We start from the raw sequence: 18585 nt of genomic DNA on the forward strand, positions 1-18585 counted from the left end.
CACCAATAGATCGCCCGCAGATCCGACGTCCGATCACCTCCCAAGTGCAGTGTTCACATCTGTTCTCTACCCTAAACACCCACTAATTACCCATCAATCACCCCCTGTCACTGCTACCTATCAGATTAGACCCCTATCTGCCCCTAGGGCACTCAATCACCCGCCCACACCCTCAGAATGCCCTCAGACCCCAGCCCTGATCACCTCGCCAGTGCATTGCTTGCATCTATTCCCCCCTCTAATCACACCTTGAGACACCCATCAATCACCTCCTGTCACCCCCTAGCACACCTACCCATCAGATCAGGCCCTAATTTGCCCCGTGTGGGCTCCTGATCACTCGGCCAAACCCTCAGATCCCCCTCAGACCCCCTTCCGATCACCTCCCCAGTGCATTGATTGCATCTATTTTCCCCTCTAACCACCCCCTGAGACACCCATCAATCACCTCCTGTCACCCCCCTAGCACTCCTATCCATCAGATCAGGCCCAATACAACCTGTCATCTAAAAGGCCACCCTGCTTATGACCGGTTCCACAAAATTCGCCCCCTCATAGACCACCTGTCATCAAAATTTGCAGATGCTTATACCCCTGAACAGTCATTTTGAGACATTTGGTTTCCAGACTACTCACGGTTTTGGGCCCGTAAAATGCCAGGGCGGTATAGGAACCCCACAAGTGACCCCATTTTAGAAAAAAAGACACCCCAAGGTATTCTGTTAGGTGTATGACGAGTTCATAGAAGATTTTATTTTTTGTCAAAAGTTAGCGGAAATTGATTTTTATTGGGTTTTTTTCACAAAGTGTCATTTTTCACTAACTTGTGACAAAAAATAAAATCTTCTATGAACTCGCCATACACCTAACGGAATACCTTGGGGTGTCTTCTTTCTAAAATGGGGTCACTTGTGGGGTTCCTATACTGCCCTGGCATTTTAGGGGCCCTAAACCGCAAGGAGTAGTCTAGAAAACAAATGTCTCAAAATGACCCGTGAATAGGACGTTGGGCCCCTTAGCGCACCTAGGCTGCAAAAAAGTGTCACACATGTGGTACCGCCGTACTCAGGAAAAGTAGTATAATGTGTTTTGGGGTGTATTTTTACACATACCCATGCTGGGTGGGAGAAATTTCTATGTAAATGGTCAATTGTGTGTAAAACAAATCAAACAATTGTCATTTACAGAGATATTTCTCCCACCCAGCATGGGTATGTGTAAAAATACACCCCAAAACACATTGTACTACTTCTCCCGAGTACGGCGATACCACATGTGTGGCACTTTTTTGCACCCTAACTGCGCTAAAGGGCCCAAATCCAATGAGTACCTTTAGGATTTCACAGGTCATTTTGCGGAATTTGATTTCCAGACTACTCCTCACGGTTTAGGGCCCCTAAATTGCCAGGGCTGTATAGGAACCCCACAAATGACCCCATTTTAGAAAGAAGACACCTCAAGGTATTCCGTTAGGAGTATGGTGAGTTCATAGAAGATTTTATTTTTTGTCACAAGTTAGTGGAAAATGACACTTTGTGAAAAAAACAATAAAAATCAATTTTCCGCTAACTTTTGACAAAAAATAAAATCTTCTATGAACTCACCATACTCCTAACGGAATACCTTGGGGTGTCTTCTTTCTAAAATGGGGTCATTTGTGGGGTTCCTATACTGCCCTGGCATTTTAGGGGCCCTAAACCGTGAGGAGTAGTCTGGAAATCAAATTCCGCAAAATGACTTGTGAAATCCTAAAGGTACTCATTGGACTTTGGGCCCTTTAGCGCAGTTAGGGTGCAAAAAAGTGCCACACATGTGGTATCGCCGTACTCGGGAGAAGTAGTACAATGTGTTTTGGGGTGTATTTTTACACATACCCATGCTGGGTGGGAGAAAAAACTCTGTAAATGGACAATTGTGTGTAAAAAAAATGAAAAAATTGTCATTTACAGAGATATTTCTCCCACCCAGCATGGGTATGTGTAAAAATACACCCCAAAACACATTCTACTACTTCTCTTGAGTACGGCAATACCACATGTGTGGCACTTTTTTGCAGCCTAACTGCGCTAAGGGGCCCAAAGTCCAATGAGCACCTTTAGGCTTTACAGGGGTGCTTACAAATTAGCACCCCCCAAAATGCGAGGACAGTAAACACACCCCACAAATGACCCCATTTTGGAAAGTAGACACTTCAAGGTATTCAGAGAGGGGCATGGTGAGTCCGTGGCAGATTTCATTTTTTTTGTCACAAGTTAGAAGAAATGGATTCTTTTTTTTTTCTTTTTTTTTGTCACAAAGTGTCATTTTCCGCTTACTTGTGACAAAAAATAATATCTTCTATGAACTCACTATGCCTCTCAGTGAATACTTTGGGATGTCTTCTTTCCAAAATGGGGTCATTTGGGGGGTATTTATACTATCCTGGAATTCTAGCCCCTCATGAAACATGACAGGGGGTCAGAAAAGTCATAGATGCTTGAAAATGGCAAAATTCACTTTTTGCACCATAGTTTGTAAACGCTATAACTTTTACCCAAACCAATAAATATACACTGAATGTTTTTTTTTTAATCAAAAACATGTTTGTCCACATTTTTCGCGCTGCATGTATACAGAAATTTTACTTTATTTGAAAATTGTCAGCACAGAAAGTTAAAAAAATCATTTTTTTGCCAAAATTCATGTCTTTTTTGATGAATATAATAAAAAGTAAAAATCGCAGGAGCAATCAAATAGCACCAAAAGAAAGCTTTATTAGTGACAAGAAAAGGAGCCAAAATTCATTTAGGTGGTAGGTTGTATGAGCGAGCAATAAACCGTGAAAGCTGCAGTGGTCTGAATGGAAAAAAAGTGGCCGGTCCTTAAGGGGTAGAAAGACTGTGGTCCTCAAGTGGTTAAGCAATACCAGTTGCCTGGCTGTCCTCTTGATCCTCTACCTTTAATAATTTTAGCCATAGACCCTGAATAAGCATGCAGCAGATCGAATGCTGCTGACAATGTTGTCAGATCTAACAAGATTAGCTGCATGCTTGTTTCTGGTGTAATTCAGACACTACTGCAGCCAAATAGATCAGAAGGGCTGTCAGGCAACTGGTATTGTTTCAAAAGGCAATACATATGGAAACATCCCTATCATTCTTGCCTCAGGTTCACTTTAAGACCTTTGAGTTTATTTTTTTTTTTTTCAGGTGGCTAGTATTGTTTTCCCGAACAATGAGTGGTCCACTGTATTTTCTGATCCTTTCCCCTGTTCTCTTTAGATAATACAGTCCATGCTTTTTCAATATTTCTAGGAAACATTTTTTAACTGAGAGATCTCGTCTTTTCTCTTTTCAGGAATTCACAAAGGATTATGAAGTTACCCAACTCTATGACTGCAACTGGATTGTAGTCAACTGTTCTACTCCTGCCAGTTATTTTCATGTCCTCAGGAGGCAAATATTACTGCCATTCCGGAAACCGGTAAACCTTATACTAGAATTAAATTATATACTCAGATAATTTTCTCCCAGCTCAATTTGCATGTCTTGTCATATTTCAGCTCATTATTTTTACCCCCAAATCATTACTGAGACATCCAGAAGCGAAATCCAGCTTCGAAGACATGAAAACAGGTTGGTAAGCATATGTGTTTTATCGTACTTTCCTTCAACTTCTTGCAAACGTGCGGATTGCAAATAAATAATATGGTCACCGCAAGGTGCTAGCCGCTTATGTGACTTTAAAATTGATATCACTTTAAACGAGTGTCTTTGCAGACAGTACCATTATCACCTGCCCCAGCACTTCCTGGATTTTTTTTGCCTGGGTCTGGCTTTATTCCTGGGTTTGGGGCCTTCTGAGGAGCTAAAACACTGTGAACTTGGTTTAGCATTCTGGCTTTAGGTATATTTGGAAAACCTACCTTTCTAATCCTTAAAGTGTACCCGAGGCGATGTGTGACATGATGAGATAAACATGTGTATGTGCAGTACAAAACATATTAACCTCCTTAGCGGTAATCCCAAGTCAGGCTCCGGGCAGAAATCTGCAGCTCAAAATGAGGGAGTTATATGCAGGAGCTGCTGCAGATCTTTCTGTGGTATGTTTTTTTCCCCTTGTTTTGGGGGTCTAAAAGCTCGTGCAAAATTGCACGGCTTTTAGACCCTAAATCTGGAAATAATCATGACTCCCAGGGAGGATAACCTTTTGGTGATCTACGTAGTTTGAATCTAGCAGCCGCCCTGACTGGACATTGATTCAACGTCCGCGCTACCGAACCGTCGCAACGCGATCGGGCGCACCGGAGAGGGGAGATTAAGCTGTCATATGACAGCTGACATCTCCCCTCAGTGATCAGCAGCTATCGCGTATGGCTCCTGATCACGTGATCACTATGATCGCCGGCGGATCATAGTGATCACTTACAGAGCTGCGGCGGTAGAGGGGAAAGAAGAGGATCCACTCACCTTCCAGCCGTTCCCCCGACGATCGGGGCTCTCCTTCGCTCTGGCCGGCATCCCTGCTGTATTGACGCTATGGGCCAGGTCCTGGCTTGATGACATCATTAAGCCACGACCTGGGACTTAGCGTCAGTACAAGCCGGGAAGAGAGCGGAGGTGTCTACAGCTGCTCATCGCTGGAGCCTGGGAGGTGAGTAATGGCTGCCATCAATACAGGGGACACCTGGCCACCAAGGGGAGACCATACCTAAGTGCCCACAGTAGGGATCTAGCTGCCTGGCCCCCCAAACGCGCCCCCCCTTCATGTAAAATGCCGGGTCCTTAAGGGGGGGTAGGCAGCCGGTCCCGAAGGGGTTAATAACCAGGCTGTTTTACTTGTTTTATTTTGCTGCCTAAAAGAGTTAATTTCTAGGCATGGAAGTGACAGCTTCTGTCTTGTTGGCACCTTGTTGGGAATATAGTAGAAATCACAGATAAGCAAATTACAGCCATAAAAGTTTCCCTGGCAGAATACAACTGATGGCAGGGAGAGAGAAAAAAAATCTATAGTTCATGGTTTTTATAACTCTGAGACACTTAATAAGCTGCCACTGTATAGAGACAGTAAAACATTCAACCTACTTTGTAGTAATTTTTTTGAGTAGAAGAATAAATATAATTGTTTATCCCATCAGTTTATTTTCACCTTGGTTTCACTTTGACAAAACAGTGCTCTGGGGAAAAGCTACAGTAAGTTGACATCTTAAGGAAAGTAAAGAGAAATGATTATCATTAGTAATTGAAGTATGCTTACCTCGGTCACCAGGCAACACTACCTAACATAATTATATTAGCTACTTATGTTTGTGAAGTAAACCTTATTAGTTATTTGTGTATTATCTTCATTAGCATGAACTTACTATTATTCATTTTTTTTTTTTTTGAATGGTAGTGGGCCTGTCTTGCCTCATTTGTCTGTACCCACAAATACACATGCTCTCTGTCTGCATTCACATTGTAAGGCTGTTTTTATTATAGCAGGTGTAGTCAGTATGAATAGAGATGTTTGTTAGACATTGAGCATTAACCATTAGGATTCCTTTGTAACACAAGGTGCAGTGTTCCAGCGTGTGATTCCGGAGAGTGGAGCTGCTTGTCACAACCCTCAGGATGTGAGACGGGTCATTTTCTGCACTGGGAAGGTTTATTATGAACTTGTCAAAGAAAGGCATCAAAAACAGCTGGAAAAGCAAGTAGCAATCACACGGCTGGAGCAGGTAACATATTCTTCAGTATTAATCTGTAAAGCACAGAATAGTTTGACAGCCAGTTGTGTTACAAAATGAAAAATCAGGATACAGTGACATATTCTCCTTGTCACACTGATAAAATATATGGGGAATACATTAATAAAGCAAACCTGAAGTGAAAAGGAACCTATGAGTTGATTAATTGTTTGTTTTCTACTAAAAATAAATTAATTATAGAAATAACTCATATTCCAAAGGCTTCATTTTAAGACTTCGTTGTGAACGGCAGCTTTGACAAATCTGCCTTTCTGTATGAAATAACAAACAAAAAGTAAAGATCCTTTAAACTTTCCAGCACTAAACACTCATCTCAAGACTCCTCTCACACTTTCTCAGCTGTTTTGGCTTCTATTTACTTTTCAGGAAACCAGACTGAATTGACAAGCTATTCAACAACCTCATTTGTATATATAAAATATCCATTGTTTTAACTTGCTTAACTGGAAAGCAGAAAGGGGCTTTAAACAATATCTTAGTAGGGTATAAATACCCTTTATGCAGGCATAGTACAGGACAGTGATGGCTAACCTTGGCACTCCAGCTATGGTGGAACTACAAGTCCCATGAGGCATTGCGATACTCTGACAGCTCTAAGAATAACTCGGGGAGGCAGAGGCATGATGGGATTTGTAGTTTTGTCACAACTGGAGTGCCATGGTTAGCCATCTCTGGTATAGGAGAACAGAATAATAATGTAAACATTTTTCAAATTTATTTAATTATAATTTATTGAATTTATAATGACAGACATGATGAACATATGTACAGTAGAGGAGAGCTAGATTTAAAGACATATATATATATATATATATATATATATATATATATATATATATATATATATCGCTTTTTTTCCTGGCGGACTCAAAGCGCCAGAGCTGCAGCCACTAGGACGCGCTCTGTAGGCAGTAGCAGTGTTAGGGAGACTTGCCTAAGGTCTCCTGCTGAATAGGTGCTGGCTTACTGAACAGGCAGAGCTGAGATTGGTCTCCCGTGTCAGAGGCAGAGCCCTTAACCATTACACTATCCAGCCACTACTTACACTATCCAGCCACTACTTACACTATCCAGTGAGACTTGGATGTTGATAGGTTTATAAGTGGAAAGAGTCTCAGAAGAGGGCACTGAACTCAATAGCTAAACAAAAAAAACATTGCTGTGAGAAATAGTTGTCTTGTGATGTGCTCAGCAATCTGACATGTGATTCAGAATTCAGTGTATTTCAAAACTGGCTTATCAGATTAGCCATTGAACAATATCAAAATATGCTGTATGAATTGCAGTAGGCCAATTTAAAAGGAACCTGAAGTGAGTGAAATACAGAGCCTGCCTTTTTAATTCCCTTATTCTAAATGCCATTTGCCTGGCTGCAATGCTGAGTTGTTTGTGAGTCGCACACCTGTAACAAGCATGCAACCAGGGAAGTCAGACTATAGAGAAAGCATCTGATCTGCATGCTCATTCTGGACCATTGACTTAAATTATCAGAGGTAGCATATAACTCAGGCAACTGCCATTGTTTATTAGAGCAGGAAGATTTTAGCCTCTGTATTCCTCTCACTTAAGGTTCACCTAAAAGGACACATGAGCCGACCTAAAAAAGAAAATAAAAAAAAAGTTTTACTCACCTGGGTACCTGTACATGCATATAACAAGCTCACCCAGCCAGGTCGCCGGCCATTATGGAGGGAACAGCTAACGAGCTATGCTGAGGGACCCTGGCTGGAAGATACCCCAGGTGAGTTGAACTTTTTTTCTAGCTTAGCTCATTTATTCCTTAAAGGACCACTATCACGAAAAAAAAGTAGGCAGTTAAAATCTGACAGAACCGACAAGGTTTGTGCCAGTCCATCTCCTCATGGGGCATTCTCAGGGGTTTCTTTGTTTTCAACAGCATTTCCTGAACAGCAGTTGCAAAATCTAACTGATAAAATAGTGTGCAAGTGAGTAGGTAGGCCGGCTGGTATCTTACTATTTTGACAGTTAAACTGCTATTCAGGAAATGCTGTTGAAAACAAACAAAACCCTGAGAATCCCCAATGAGTAGATGGACTGGCCCAAAACCTGTCGGCTCTATCAGATTTTAACTGCCTACTTTTTTCGCGATAGAGGTAGTTTAACAAGAGCCCATAATTAATCATTAAAGTCCATGTGATCATTAATTACACTTCATGCCTTTCTACAAATCCAGCTAAAGGGGAAAATTAATGAGGCAGGGAACACACTTGACTTTCAGTTTTCCGCGCGCGTTTTTCTGCATACTTTTTCTGCACACCAAGTGTGTTTCCAGCTTGGAAAACGCGTGCGTTTTTTCACAGTAGCTGATGTAATTGATAGAGAAAACTGACAAAATGTGCAGAGTCATCATGCAGAATGTCAGTTTTTTTTCTGCGTGCGAACACCATAGTAAGTGTGAACTAGCCCATTGATTAACATGAGTTCTCAGTTTTTCTGTGCAGAAAACGCGCACGAAAACAGTCAAGTGTGTTCCGTGCCTCAGAGTAGCAGAAGACAGAATGTGGGCAAAGGAGAACGTTATTAAAAGGTTATTCGGTCATCACAGGCACAGGACAAAAAGAATCAGGCATGAGATGAATGTGCAAATGAAGTTGAACAGGGTTTTGAAGAACACTAGGGAGTTCCATCAGCAGGTGGCTAGGCAAAGAAGGGGAACAGCTAGGTATAAAGAGAGTACACAAGAAAAAGAGGTGGATGGATGATGATATGATGGTACTAGGGCACAGGAAGACAAACAGGTGGTTATGGGGAAGAGCTGGTAGTAGGGATCATAAGGCAGTAAATGGATGCAATGAGGGAGTGATGCAAGGTTAAATGTTGACTGTGGTCTCCCTGGAATGGTCAGCTGTATAAAATCTTAGAAGAAAGGAAATATGTCAGCCAGTACTGTTAGCCTGCGGATTTATTTGTCTTGGATGTGGGGTGGTGGAAGAGAGACAACAGCATTCTGGGTAGCCCTGTATGAGAGAGCACGCAGACTCCATGAGACTCCTTTGCTCTTCCACAGAAGAAATAATTTCTACCCTTGATATAATAGTCTACTTGTTTTACAGGTTTTACTGTTTTGCAGTATTAAAGTGGATCCGAGATGAACTTTTACTCATTGCATACTTGTGTTCTTTTCATATAGTTTATAGGGCATTCTTCAAGCCAAATACTTTTTTTGTTTTGTTTCAATACTCTAATTCCCTATAAACTAAACAAGCCTCGCCCACAGCTTTTCACAGTGCCTTGGCATTTTCAGACAGTAGCAAGGGCTTACAGGAGCTCAGTCTGCGCAGGAGGAGAGGGAGGTGTTACTAGCCATTGATTTCAGAGGCAGAAGGGAGGAGGAGAGGGGACTAAATTTACACAGAGGCAAGCTGATAGCATCTCCTGATAGCTGATAGCAGCCTGTGACAAACAGAACATGGCTGCCCTCATTGTATCACAGGAAGAAATAATCATATTCTGTTGAAGCTGTTTGCAGATAGATATGCTGTGAAAAACTTTGGGTTTTGGGTGGACTTTTAATAAGAATTCTGTGCACTGTATGTAAACTTTAAGTGACATATATAGACAAGTTACTTGTTCTAGTTAGTTTTTCATCTCGGATCCGCTTTAACTACTTGAAGACCGCCCCATGCCAATGGGTGTGGTTGCGGCGGCAGCCCCAGGACCGCCTAACGCCGATTGGCGTTAAGTCCTGGGGCTGCATTTTGCAGAAGATCGCGCACATCTCCTGCTTGGGGGGGGTCAGTGCTCCGCCCCGCCTTCAGTCTCCAAGCGGCAATTGCCACTCGGGAAACTGTGAGACGGCGAAACCACCGTCTTTACAGTTAGTACAGCGCTGCGATCAGCAGCAGCACTGTACTGGAGACAAGAGAGCGATCGGCTCTCATAGGCAGAAGCCTATGACAGCCGATCGCCAGGATTGGCTGGCTGGGGGGGAGGGAGGGGTTTAGAAAAAAAAAAAAACATGACATATAGTAAAAAAAAAATAAACAACATAAATATATATAAAAAAACAAAAAACTCGGGGCATCACTTGTGTGCTGTGTTTGTTCGGCCCTGCAGCTTGGCCTGGGGGACAAGAGAGCGATCGGCTGTCATAGGCAGAAGCCTATGACAGCCGATCGCCAGGATTGGCTGGCGGGGGGGGGGGGGGGGGGGGGGGTGAGTGGTTTAGAAAAAAAAAACACAGCTCGGGAGACTATTAGACGCCGATCACGCCGTCTGTTTACACTGTGCAACGCTGCGATGAGCAGAAGCCTATGACAGCCGATCGCCGTAATTGGCTGGCTGTTTGGAGGGAGGGAGGGAAGGGTTTTAAAGAAACAGGGATTTTTATTTAAAAAAAAAAAAAAATAATATTTATTATAAAAAAAACAAATATGGGGGAAGCGATCAGACCCCACCGACAGAGAGCTCTGTTGGTGGGGAGAAAAGAGCGGGGGGGGGAATCACTTGTGTGCAGTGTTGTGCGGCCCTGCAGCTTGGCCTTAAAGCTGCAGTGGCCAATTTTACTAAAAATGGCCTGGTCACTAGGGGGTTTAGCCCTGCAGTCCTCAAGAGGTTAAAGCTGCAGTGGCCAATTCACAATAAAAAGGCCTGGTCTTTAGGGGGGTCTAACACTGTGGTCCTCAAGTGGTTAAGCTTGCTGTTTTGCTAGTATGTTGCATAATTTTATTTATTTTTTTACTTTTGTTTTACTTTTTTTTTTTTTTTTTTTTTTACTGAAAACTTTGGGTTTTGGGTGGACTTTTAATAAGAATTCTGTGCACTGTATCTGATTCAAACCTGCACTGAAAAAGGTTTGATAAGAAGTTTGAATCTGGGGGAATACGGACAGTTCCTATTTTTGATATGGTAATAATCACACACACCTTTTTTGAAAACTACAACTAAAGCAAACAGGCGACTGTGTGAGTATAATCTGGTATTTGGGCTTATGGGCCACACAGGCAGTAATAATTGCAGACACCTGGGGACCCAAGTCCCATTGATGGTAAAAGATCATAAATTATCAATATCTCACATAACTGCTTGTATTGGTCCACAGCATCCAGTAGTGTTCAAACTTTAATTTTTCTGCATTTATTTCCAGGATAGATCTTAGTCTAGCTGCCTGCTAAAGAGCTATCTTTTGAAAAATGAATTAGACTGACTGAAGCAGAATATTTTATAAATGTTTTTATTTGAGGACTGCCAATGACTTCATTGCAGATATCCCCATTCCCATTTGACTTGGTTAAAGAAGAAGTTGAAAAATACCCCAATGCAGAATTGGTCTGGTGCCAGGAGGAGCACAAGAATATGGGCTACTACGACTATATCAAGCCACGTTTTCTCACCATCCTAAACTACACAGGACCAATCTGGTAATCTTTTCTTTTTTAGTTTTTTTTTGTTTTTTTACATGAATAAGTAGTCATGCAGTGGATTGAATGTGGTGGTAAAACTACTCACTAAACTAGCTGCCTGCGAGGCCAGTTTTCCCAAAACAGAGCCCCTGAGGTTTACCTGAAGTTGAATGAAAATCCAAATTCATTGTGGACTGCAGGACTGCTCCCATCCCTTGAGGATGCCCCTGGCCTTTGCATCCGTAAAGATATCAGGCACGATGCAACAGGAATACATGGCTGGGCTCCAACACCAGGAAATCCATCGAACCACAAGAAAGCGGTGTATAAATAAACTAGACAGGCATGATGATAAAAGGTGCTTTGTAAGCAGCTGCATTATTATTATTATTATTATTTAGTATTTATATAGCGCCGACATCTTCCGCAGCGCTGTACATAGTATATAGTCTAGTCACTAACTGTCCCTCAAAGGAGCTCACAATCTAATCCCTACCAGAGTCATATGTCTATGTATGTATTGTGTGTAGAGTATGTATCAATTTATATGGGTATGTATCAATGTATCTAGGGTAAATTTTTTAGGGGGGAGCCAATTAACTTATCTGTATGTTTTTGGGATGTGAGAGGAAACCAGAGTGCCCGGAGGAAACCCACGCAGACACGGGGAGAACATACAAACTCCATGTAGATGTTGACCTGGCTGGGATTCGTACTGGGGACGCAGCGCTGCAAGGCAAAAGCGCTAACCACTACGCCACCGTGCTGCCCTGCACCTTTATCACCATTCCTACAGTCCATTGCAGGAAGACTTTATAACCACACATTATTAATTTTATCCAAGCTAATTTGAAGTGACTGATCTGTTCACGAAAGACTGAAGTTTCCTTTGTAAAGGTTACATCACTGCAGTGATATTATAATTATTATTATTCCTATTAAATAATAATACTAATCCTGTAGTGCCATACACATAAATAGTATATACAGTAATACAAAATGTTTTGTGGACAAAAACAAGTAATACCCATAACACAGAGTATAGCACAACTTTATACATTCTAAATATAATAGTAATTCAGAAGTAAATATAGTTAATAAGAAACAAAAGGAGAGAGAACTCTGCCCTTACAAGCTTACAATCAGAAACAGGGTGGACACAAGAAGTAAGAGACATTTATCATCTGTCTATAAGGTAGTAGAGCTTGGCAAAAAAACAATGGTGTGTCAGCAACTGGCTACAATGTCCTAGGTCATATTATATGGACCTGACTGAAGACGTGGGTTTTTAGATTGTGTCCTAAGATTTCAAAGACAAACAGTCTGCAGTCAATTCCATTGTGGGATTTGCATTTGAAATCTGTTGGCGTGAACTCACAATATGAGTTTCAAATAGCTGACAAAAATTAAGCAAGCCATCTACAAGCTAAAAAAATAAACACATCAATGACTCTGCAGAAACTTCAGCCAAATCAACAATTTGGCATATTATATGGCAGGACTGAACTAGTCAGCACTAGTCCAGCTCCTTTTGAAAGCATTTAGATGGGCTTTAAAATATTATTTTATTACCAAAACTAATAGTATTTTACTCCCAAAACTAAAATTCCAGTAACTACATAAAAGAACATTTGAAATTATTCCCAAGCCTTACCTATATCTAAAAACATTTATTTTCACTGCAGAGAGAGCAGTGCAAGATAGCTTTTCTTTGATTAACAAATGTAATAGTTGCCATCTGATGCTCCCTGTGCTTGTGTCTTCACTCTGCCCCCTCCTTTGCTGCTGAAATGACTCAGCTGTTGCCAAGGCGATATGTTTATTTAGCAGAGGGAGGGGTCAGAGTGAAGACACCTGTAGCCAGCAAGCAATGATTAGATTGGCCTTTGACATTGACCAGAGATAAGGAGCTGTTATTGCTCTCTGCAGTGAAAATACATGTTTTTACACACAGGTAATACTTGGGAATACTTTCAATTTTTTTTCATGCAACTAAAAGTAGTACTTGAAATTGTAGTTTTGAGAGTATAATCACACTTTAAAACATCAATATTATTTGAGGTGTGGGAAGAATAAAGGCAACTGAAAGCAGCCCTACTTCATTGTGTCCTTGATGGGACTAAGGGCTCTTTTCCACTATGAAATGCGATTGCGATTCCGATCCCAATCGCGTTTCAATTTCCACCATGCGATTGCGATTGAGCTACTATACTCATTATAGTCCAGCTCAATCGTATACAAAACGCGGCAGGACGACGATTGCGCTTTGACCAAAATCGTATCGCAATCGGATCGCACTAATGGAAATTGCTGCTGCAGTTTCCATTAGTTTAATGTACCTTGCGATTTGCGATCAGAAGCAAATCGCAAATTGCAGGCTAGTGGAAAAAGGCCCTTAAGCTCAAAACTCTAGAGGAGCATTGCAAGGGGCTAAATATTTAGCAGCTGTGTCTGCATCCCACATGTATAGATGAGAAGCTTAGTAAGAAGCACAATGTACCAATAATATTCAGGTTGGGTAATATAATGCTAGGGACACATGCAGTTTGAAGTAAATCGGGCAGATGATCAATATCTTCCAGATATTGATGGTTTACCAGGTCTTCTTGGTAGACAAGATTATTGGTTACACTCAACTGCTGCAGCTGATACCATAATGCTTGATGCCTTTCAAAGCTATGCAAAATGTTTCTTTCATACCACGCCCCCCACGCTTCTGCCAACATTCATCAGGGAAAAAAAAGCTGATCTGATCCATATTTGATTAATATTTCAGTTCCAATATTGTCAATCCCTAGTTTTAATAGACATTTATTAGATTTGATGTTTATATGTATTGATCTTCATTAAAATACTAAGCATTGTGAGCTGATGCAAATGTATGCAGCTTGGAAAAAAATCTGTAAAATGCAGCATAAAAATTGCATCAACTCAACATTTTTAGAATCTGATTAAGCATCCCTATTTATATTGAAGCTAACGTGTAATCTGTTAAGTTTTGTGTAGTGTATGCCTGCCTTAACCACTTCGTGTTCCATGGTTTTTACCCCTTAAGGTTTACCTGAGATGAAAGCCATCCCAGGTACCATACTTCCATGGGGCTTCTCTAGGCCTCTTTAGGCTGCTCATTCCCTCACTGTCTCCCCAGGTGGGTCCTGGGTGGCCAGGCTTTCAGGCAGTAATGTGGGTGACACATTACTGCCTGAAAGCCTAGCCGAGTTGCGCTTCATTGCATGTGCATGATCACGTGCACGCCTTGCGGCGGTTTTTAATGCAGCACATAGGTTCTACGTCGTAAAACCTACAGCAGCACTAATTAGGACTTAGAATCTACATACTAAAATGGAAAGTAGTACGGGTACCTGAAGAGACTAGTAGCTGGAAGCCTCTGAATGGTCCAGAGGCTTCCCAGATCCTCCTACAGCCCACCATTCTAACGCAGGGTCCCTCCATAGCTCTTCAATGAGTTGAATAGTTTTCTTCTGGCTGCGGTTTCAGCTGTGGACAAGCACTTCCAGCATGCTTGAATAAGGTTAACTCTCCCCCTCCCCACTTCTGGTGTACCTTAAGCAAGCCATTGTGCACTTCTATCTATAAAGATAGTTGAGCGTTTTCATTCTGCTCCCTAGTTGTCCACATTGACTGTTCTAGCACAGCTGAATTATTGTTTGCTGTATGAATGTATTTAATGTATTGTTCACCCTCTCTGTTCTTAGGTATGTTGGCCGGGACCCAGCCGCTGCTCCAGCTACAGGCAACAAAAACACTCACCTGGTGGAACTGAAGAGGTATTTAGAGGCAGCGTTCAATCTGCAATTTTTTGAAGGAAAGACCTTCTGATTATATAAATTCAGTGAAAATTTCACTGCCACTATAATATAGTATCCTATTAATAACAAAGTACTGAATACATCTAAATAAATCTGTTTAACTACGAAGTTGTTTTTGTTGTGGCTTACTTAATTTTGGTTTGCATATAAAATGGTTTGCTTACTAAGAAGAAAATTGTATTCTAAAGTGCTGTTTTCTACTGTTTAGAAGTATTAGCTAGAAAAAAAAATCCATGTGGTTCCCTCTTTGTGTAACCACTAAATCATCAGAATGAATACATTATAACCACTTTATTCTTCTAACCCATATGCCTTGGTTGTTTTTACTCTGAAATCATTCACAAAGTGAATCTGCCTCAGGTCTAAAGCTACTTGCTAACACTAGATTCTATTTGCCTGAGATGGCCCTTCATGATCACTTTAGACAAAAGTCTAGCGTCAGTACAGGTACCTCACAGCACTGTTTAACGAGAACCCGAAGTGGCAGAAAAAAAAATACTTTAGAAGAGTGGATCCTCTGTGTACAAGTGGCTTCTGCTTACTGCACAGGTTCAGGGGGTCTGCCGGAGACAATGGTGGGGGACAGTAGGGTGTGGGAAGCCTTTGAAGGATCCAGAAACTCTTCATAGGTAATGATCTATTTTTATTTTTTTTTATTCACCTTAGGTACACTTAAATGATCTCTTGTGCTGGATGATATGAACAACCACGCTAGTTCAACACCTTCTGATTTTCCTTTAGTTGTCCTTGCTCCTCCTCTCTTGATAATGATAATTTCTAAAACTTTCACATAAAACAATCACTGATGATCATTTCAGTGACTGATTTCATACAGTGCCTAGTACAGACAAATATACACAGGTATCCTCCAACTAAATACCTCTAATTTAGGCTCCTTCGTTGTGCTCAAGATGCATGTTCGCTTCAGGGCAGTCACCTAATTTATCGTGAAATTCCACCTTTGCAGAGTAATAAGTAATACTTTCAGTTCAGTTATACAAACTGCTAGGATTAACATTACACATTATTTAAAATTGATTTTATTTTATATTTGAATTCAGATGCTCAGCTACTAACTGGATTCGACTCTGTTAAGACTGAGAGTGCCAGAACTCCCTTCCAGTCACTCAGTTTCAGGTGATTAGTAAAATAAGCAACGACTTTTCCCAGTGCAGCTAATTACCCATGTAGCAAGAGGTATATACTTAGGGTATTGGTACTGAAATTGGTGCAATATATTGTAGATTCCAGACTCCAAACATAATGCAACCTGGACTTACAGTCAGTGTAAGGCAGGGGACACACTTGTCTTTCAGTTTCCGCATGCTTTTTTCTGCGTGCGTTTTCTGCACACAATGTGTGTTTTTGTATGCAGAAAAACGCATTTTTTTTTTCACAGCAGCTAATGTAGTTGATAGAGATAACTGACAAAATTTGCAGAATTATCCTGCAGAATGTCAATTTTTTTTCTGTGCGCAAAAAGCGCATTAAGTGTAAACTAGCCCATTGATTAACATCAGTTCTCAGTTGTTCTGTGCAGAAAACGCGCACGAAAACAGTCAAGTATGTTCCCTGCTTAAGGAGCTAGCCAATGTAAGGGAATATACCAAATATATTACCCTACTGATAACCTAATTTGTGTCCCTTCAGACACATCATTTGGGGTCTGCGTATTGCCAGCACCTGAATTACAGTGATTTTATGAGAAAATCCCACAGCACCGCTCAAGCCATAATTAACATTACGGTCTGTGGCGGTGCCCAAGACAGGCTATATGCGGTGCCATGCAGATGACCTGACCCGTACTTGAAGTGCTGTGCTGGCCTGGCCTGGCCCCTTCCCTCCTCCCATTAGACACTAAATCCTCCCATTGTACACTTAATCCTCCCATTAGACACTGCATTAGTGCACCTGGCAGATCTGTTACTTCCCACTTAAAGAGGAACGCCAGTGAAAATAATGTAATAAAAAGTGCTTCATTTTTACAATCATTATGTACAGTATAAATGATTTAGTCAGTGTTTGCCCATTGGAAAAATATTTCCTCTCCCTGATTTACATTCTGACATTTATCACATGGTGACATTTTTACTGCTGGCAGGTGATGTCTGTGGAAGGAGATGCTGCTTGATTTTTTTTGGCAGTTGGAAACAGCTGTAAAAAGCTGTTATTTCCCACAATGCAACAAGGCTCCCACAGTGTGATGTCAAAACCATGGTCCTGACATCACACTGTGGGAGGGGTTTCACTATAAAATCAGCCATGCAGAGCCCCCTGATGATCCGTTTGTGAAAAGGAAAAGATTTCTCATGGGAAAGGGGGTATCAGCTACTGATTGGGATGAAGTTCAATTCTTGGTTACGGTTTCTCTTTAAGGCTGTCCTTGCCCTTCTTATTACTGCTTGACAGCCCTGGAGCACACTGTCATCATTCATGTACACAAAGGAGGTGCTTGAAGAAGAACAATCATGAAGGACCCCTGAAGAAATGTGAGTAGGTGGAGTCAATGAGTACAATGAGGATGCTCAAAATGATGGCTAAAGTCATGTTTATTCCATTGTCAAGGTAGGTATGCTCTACCCAAGTTTTTTGAAATGGAACATTAGATATAAACATTGACGTGATGAAAATCTATAAGAACAATAAGAACGTTTTGATTGATGTTCCCCATTTTACTGACTGAATATTGATTGAACATATCCATTCTTTATCGCATTGAGCATTGAGTGAGGGTCGCTTTAGAAAGATGTATGCAATCACCATTAACATAGCTTTGTACTACATTGAACACCTAATACTGAACATCCATCATATGGTGTACTCTTAACTTTACAGTATTTATTAGCCACTAGCTGAAGACCTGGCGTTTCTTGGGTATGTAGCTTTGGGGTCCTTGGCATCAATAATGTGAGAATGAAAGCAGTTTATCAATCAAACAAATCTAATTGGCTATTTGTGGCTGGTCCCATTATCTAAATTTGGACCCTAATCACCCAATAACCGACTGAAGCAGGTTTGAGGTCTCTGCCATTAACAGTGTAATGGTGCATACACACATGCGACTATAGTCGTGTGAAACGATCGTTCCCCGATCGTTTCAAACGACGATCGTTTAAAAAAAAGCAGCCAACGACCATTAAGACTAACGACGGACGAGCTAGATCGTTAAAAATGAATGATCTAGCTTGGCGGATTTTTTCCAACGACGATCGTTTGCAAAAGTAGTACATCGTTGGAAACGGTCGTTCGTACTAGGCTTGACATGCGCATTTCACTATTTCTCCATGGAACGTTTCATTTTTATGCGCAAGCGCAATAGTTGCTTTCTGTGATGTAACGTTCGTTCTAACGATCAGATCATTACACACTTTTAAAAACTAACCTTACTTAGGTCGTTCTTTCATCAATTAAAAGTTCGTTCGTCGTTTACAACGAACGATAGTTGTCGCATATGTGTACGTAGCTTGAGAATGGCAGCAATTTAAATGTTCCCCTTGAAAATCAATAGGTGAAATTTTGGTTGGCCATTGTAGGATCCACCCACTTTCCTGAATATTAATCCCATGTTGTCACATCCATATGCCACAGATATCTAAAAGCTTTTTAATACAAAAACTACTTCTGCCTGCAGAAGTCTACATGCATTTTTGTGTCCCTATATTTC

General features: G+C 41.1%; 1 protein-coding gene across 3 annotated transcripts in view; it reads left to right on the forward strand.

Annotated features, from left to right (window-relative positions):
* Positions 1-15029, forward strand: part of OGDHL (oxoglutarate dehydrogenase L) — a 203194-nt gene extending 188165 nt beyond the window's left edge. For all 3 annotated transcript variants that reach the window (XM_068258827.1, XM_068258826.1, XM_068258828.1), the window contains 5 exons: positions 3337-3462; positions 3542-3614; positions 5535-5698; positions 10955-11109; positions 14808-15029. In XM_068258827.1, coding sequence (XP_068114928.1) covers positions 3337-3462; positions 3542-3614; positions 5535-5698; positions 10955-11109; positions 14808-14931 — 642 coding nt within the window. In that variant the 3' untranslated portion in view covers positions 14932-15029. The remainder of the gene's footprint in view (positions 1-3336; positions 3463-3541; positions 3615-5534; positions 5699-10954; positions 11110-14807) is intronic.
* The last annotated feature ends 3556 nt before the right edge of the window (positions 15030-18585 follow it).

This window comes from Hyperolius riggenbachi, chromosome 10 (assembly GCF_040937935.1).
Source record: "Hyperolius riggenbachi isolate aHypRig1 chromosome 10, aHypRig1.pri, whole genome shotgun sequence".
Lineage (NCBI taxonomy): Eukaryota > Metazoa > Chordata > Amphibia > Anura > Hyperoliidae > Hyperolius > Hyperolius riggenbachi.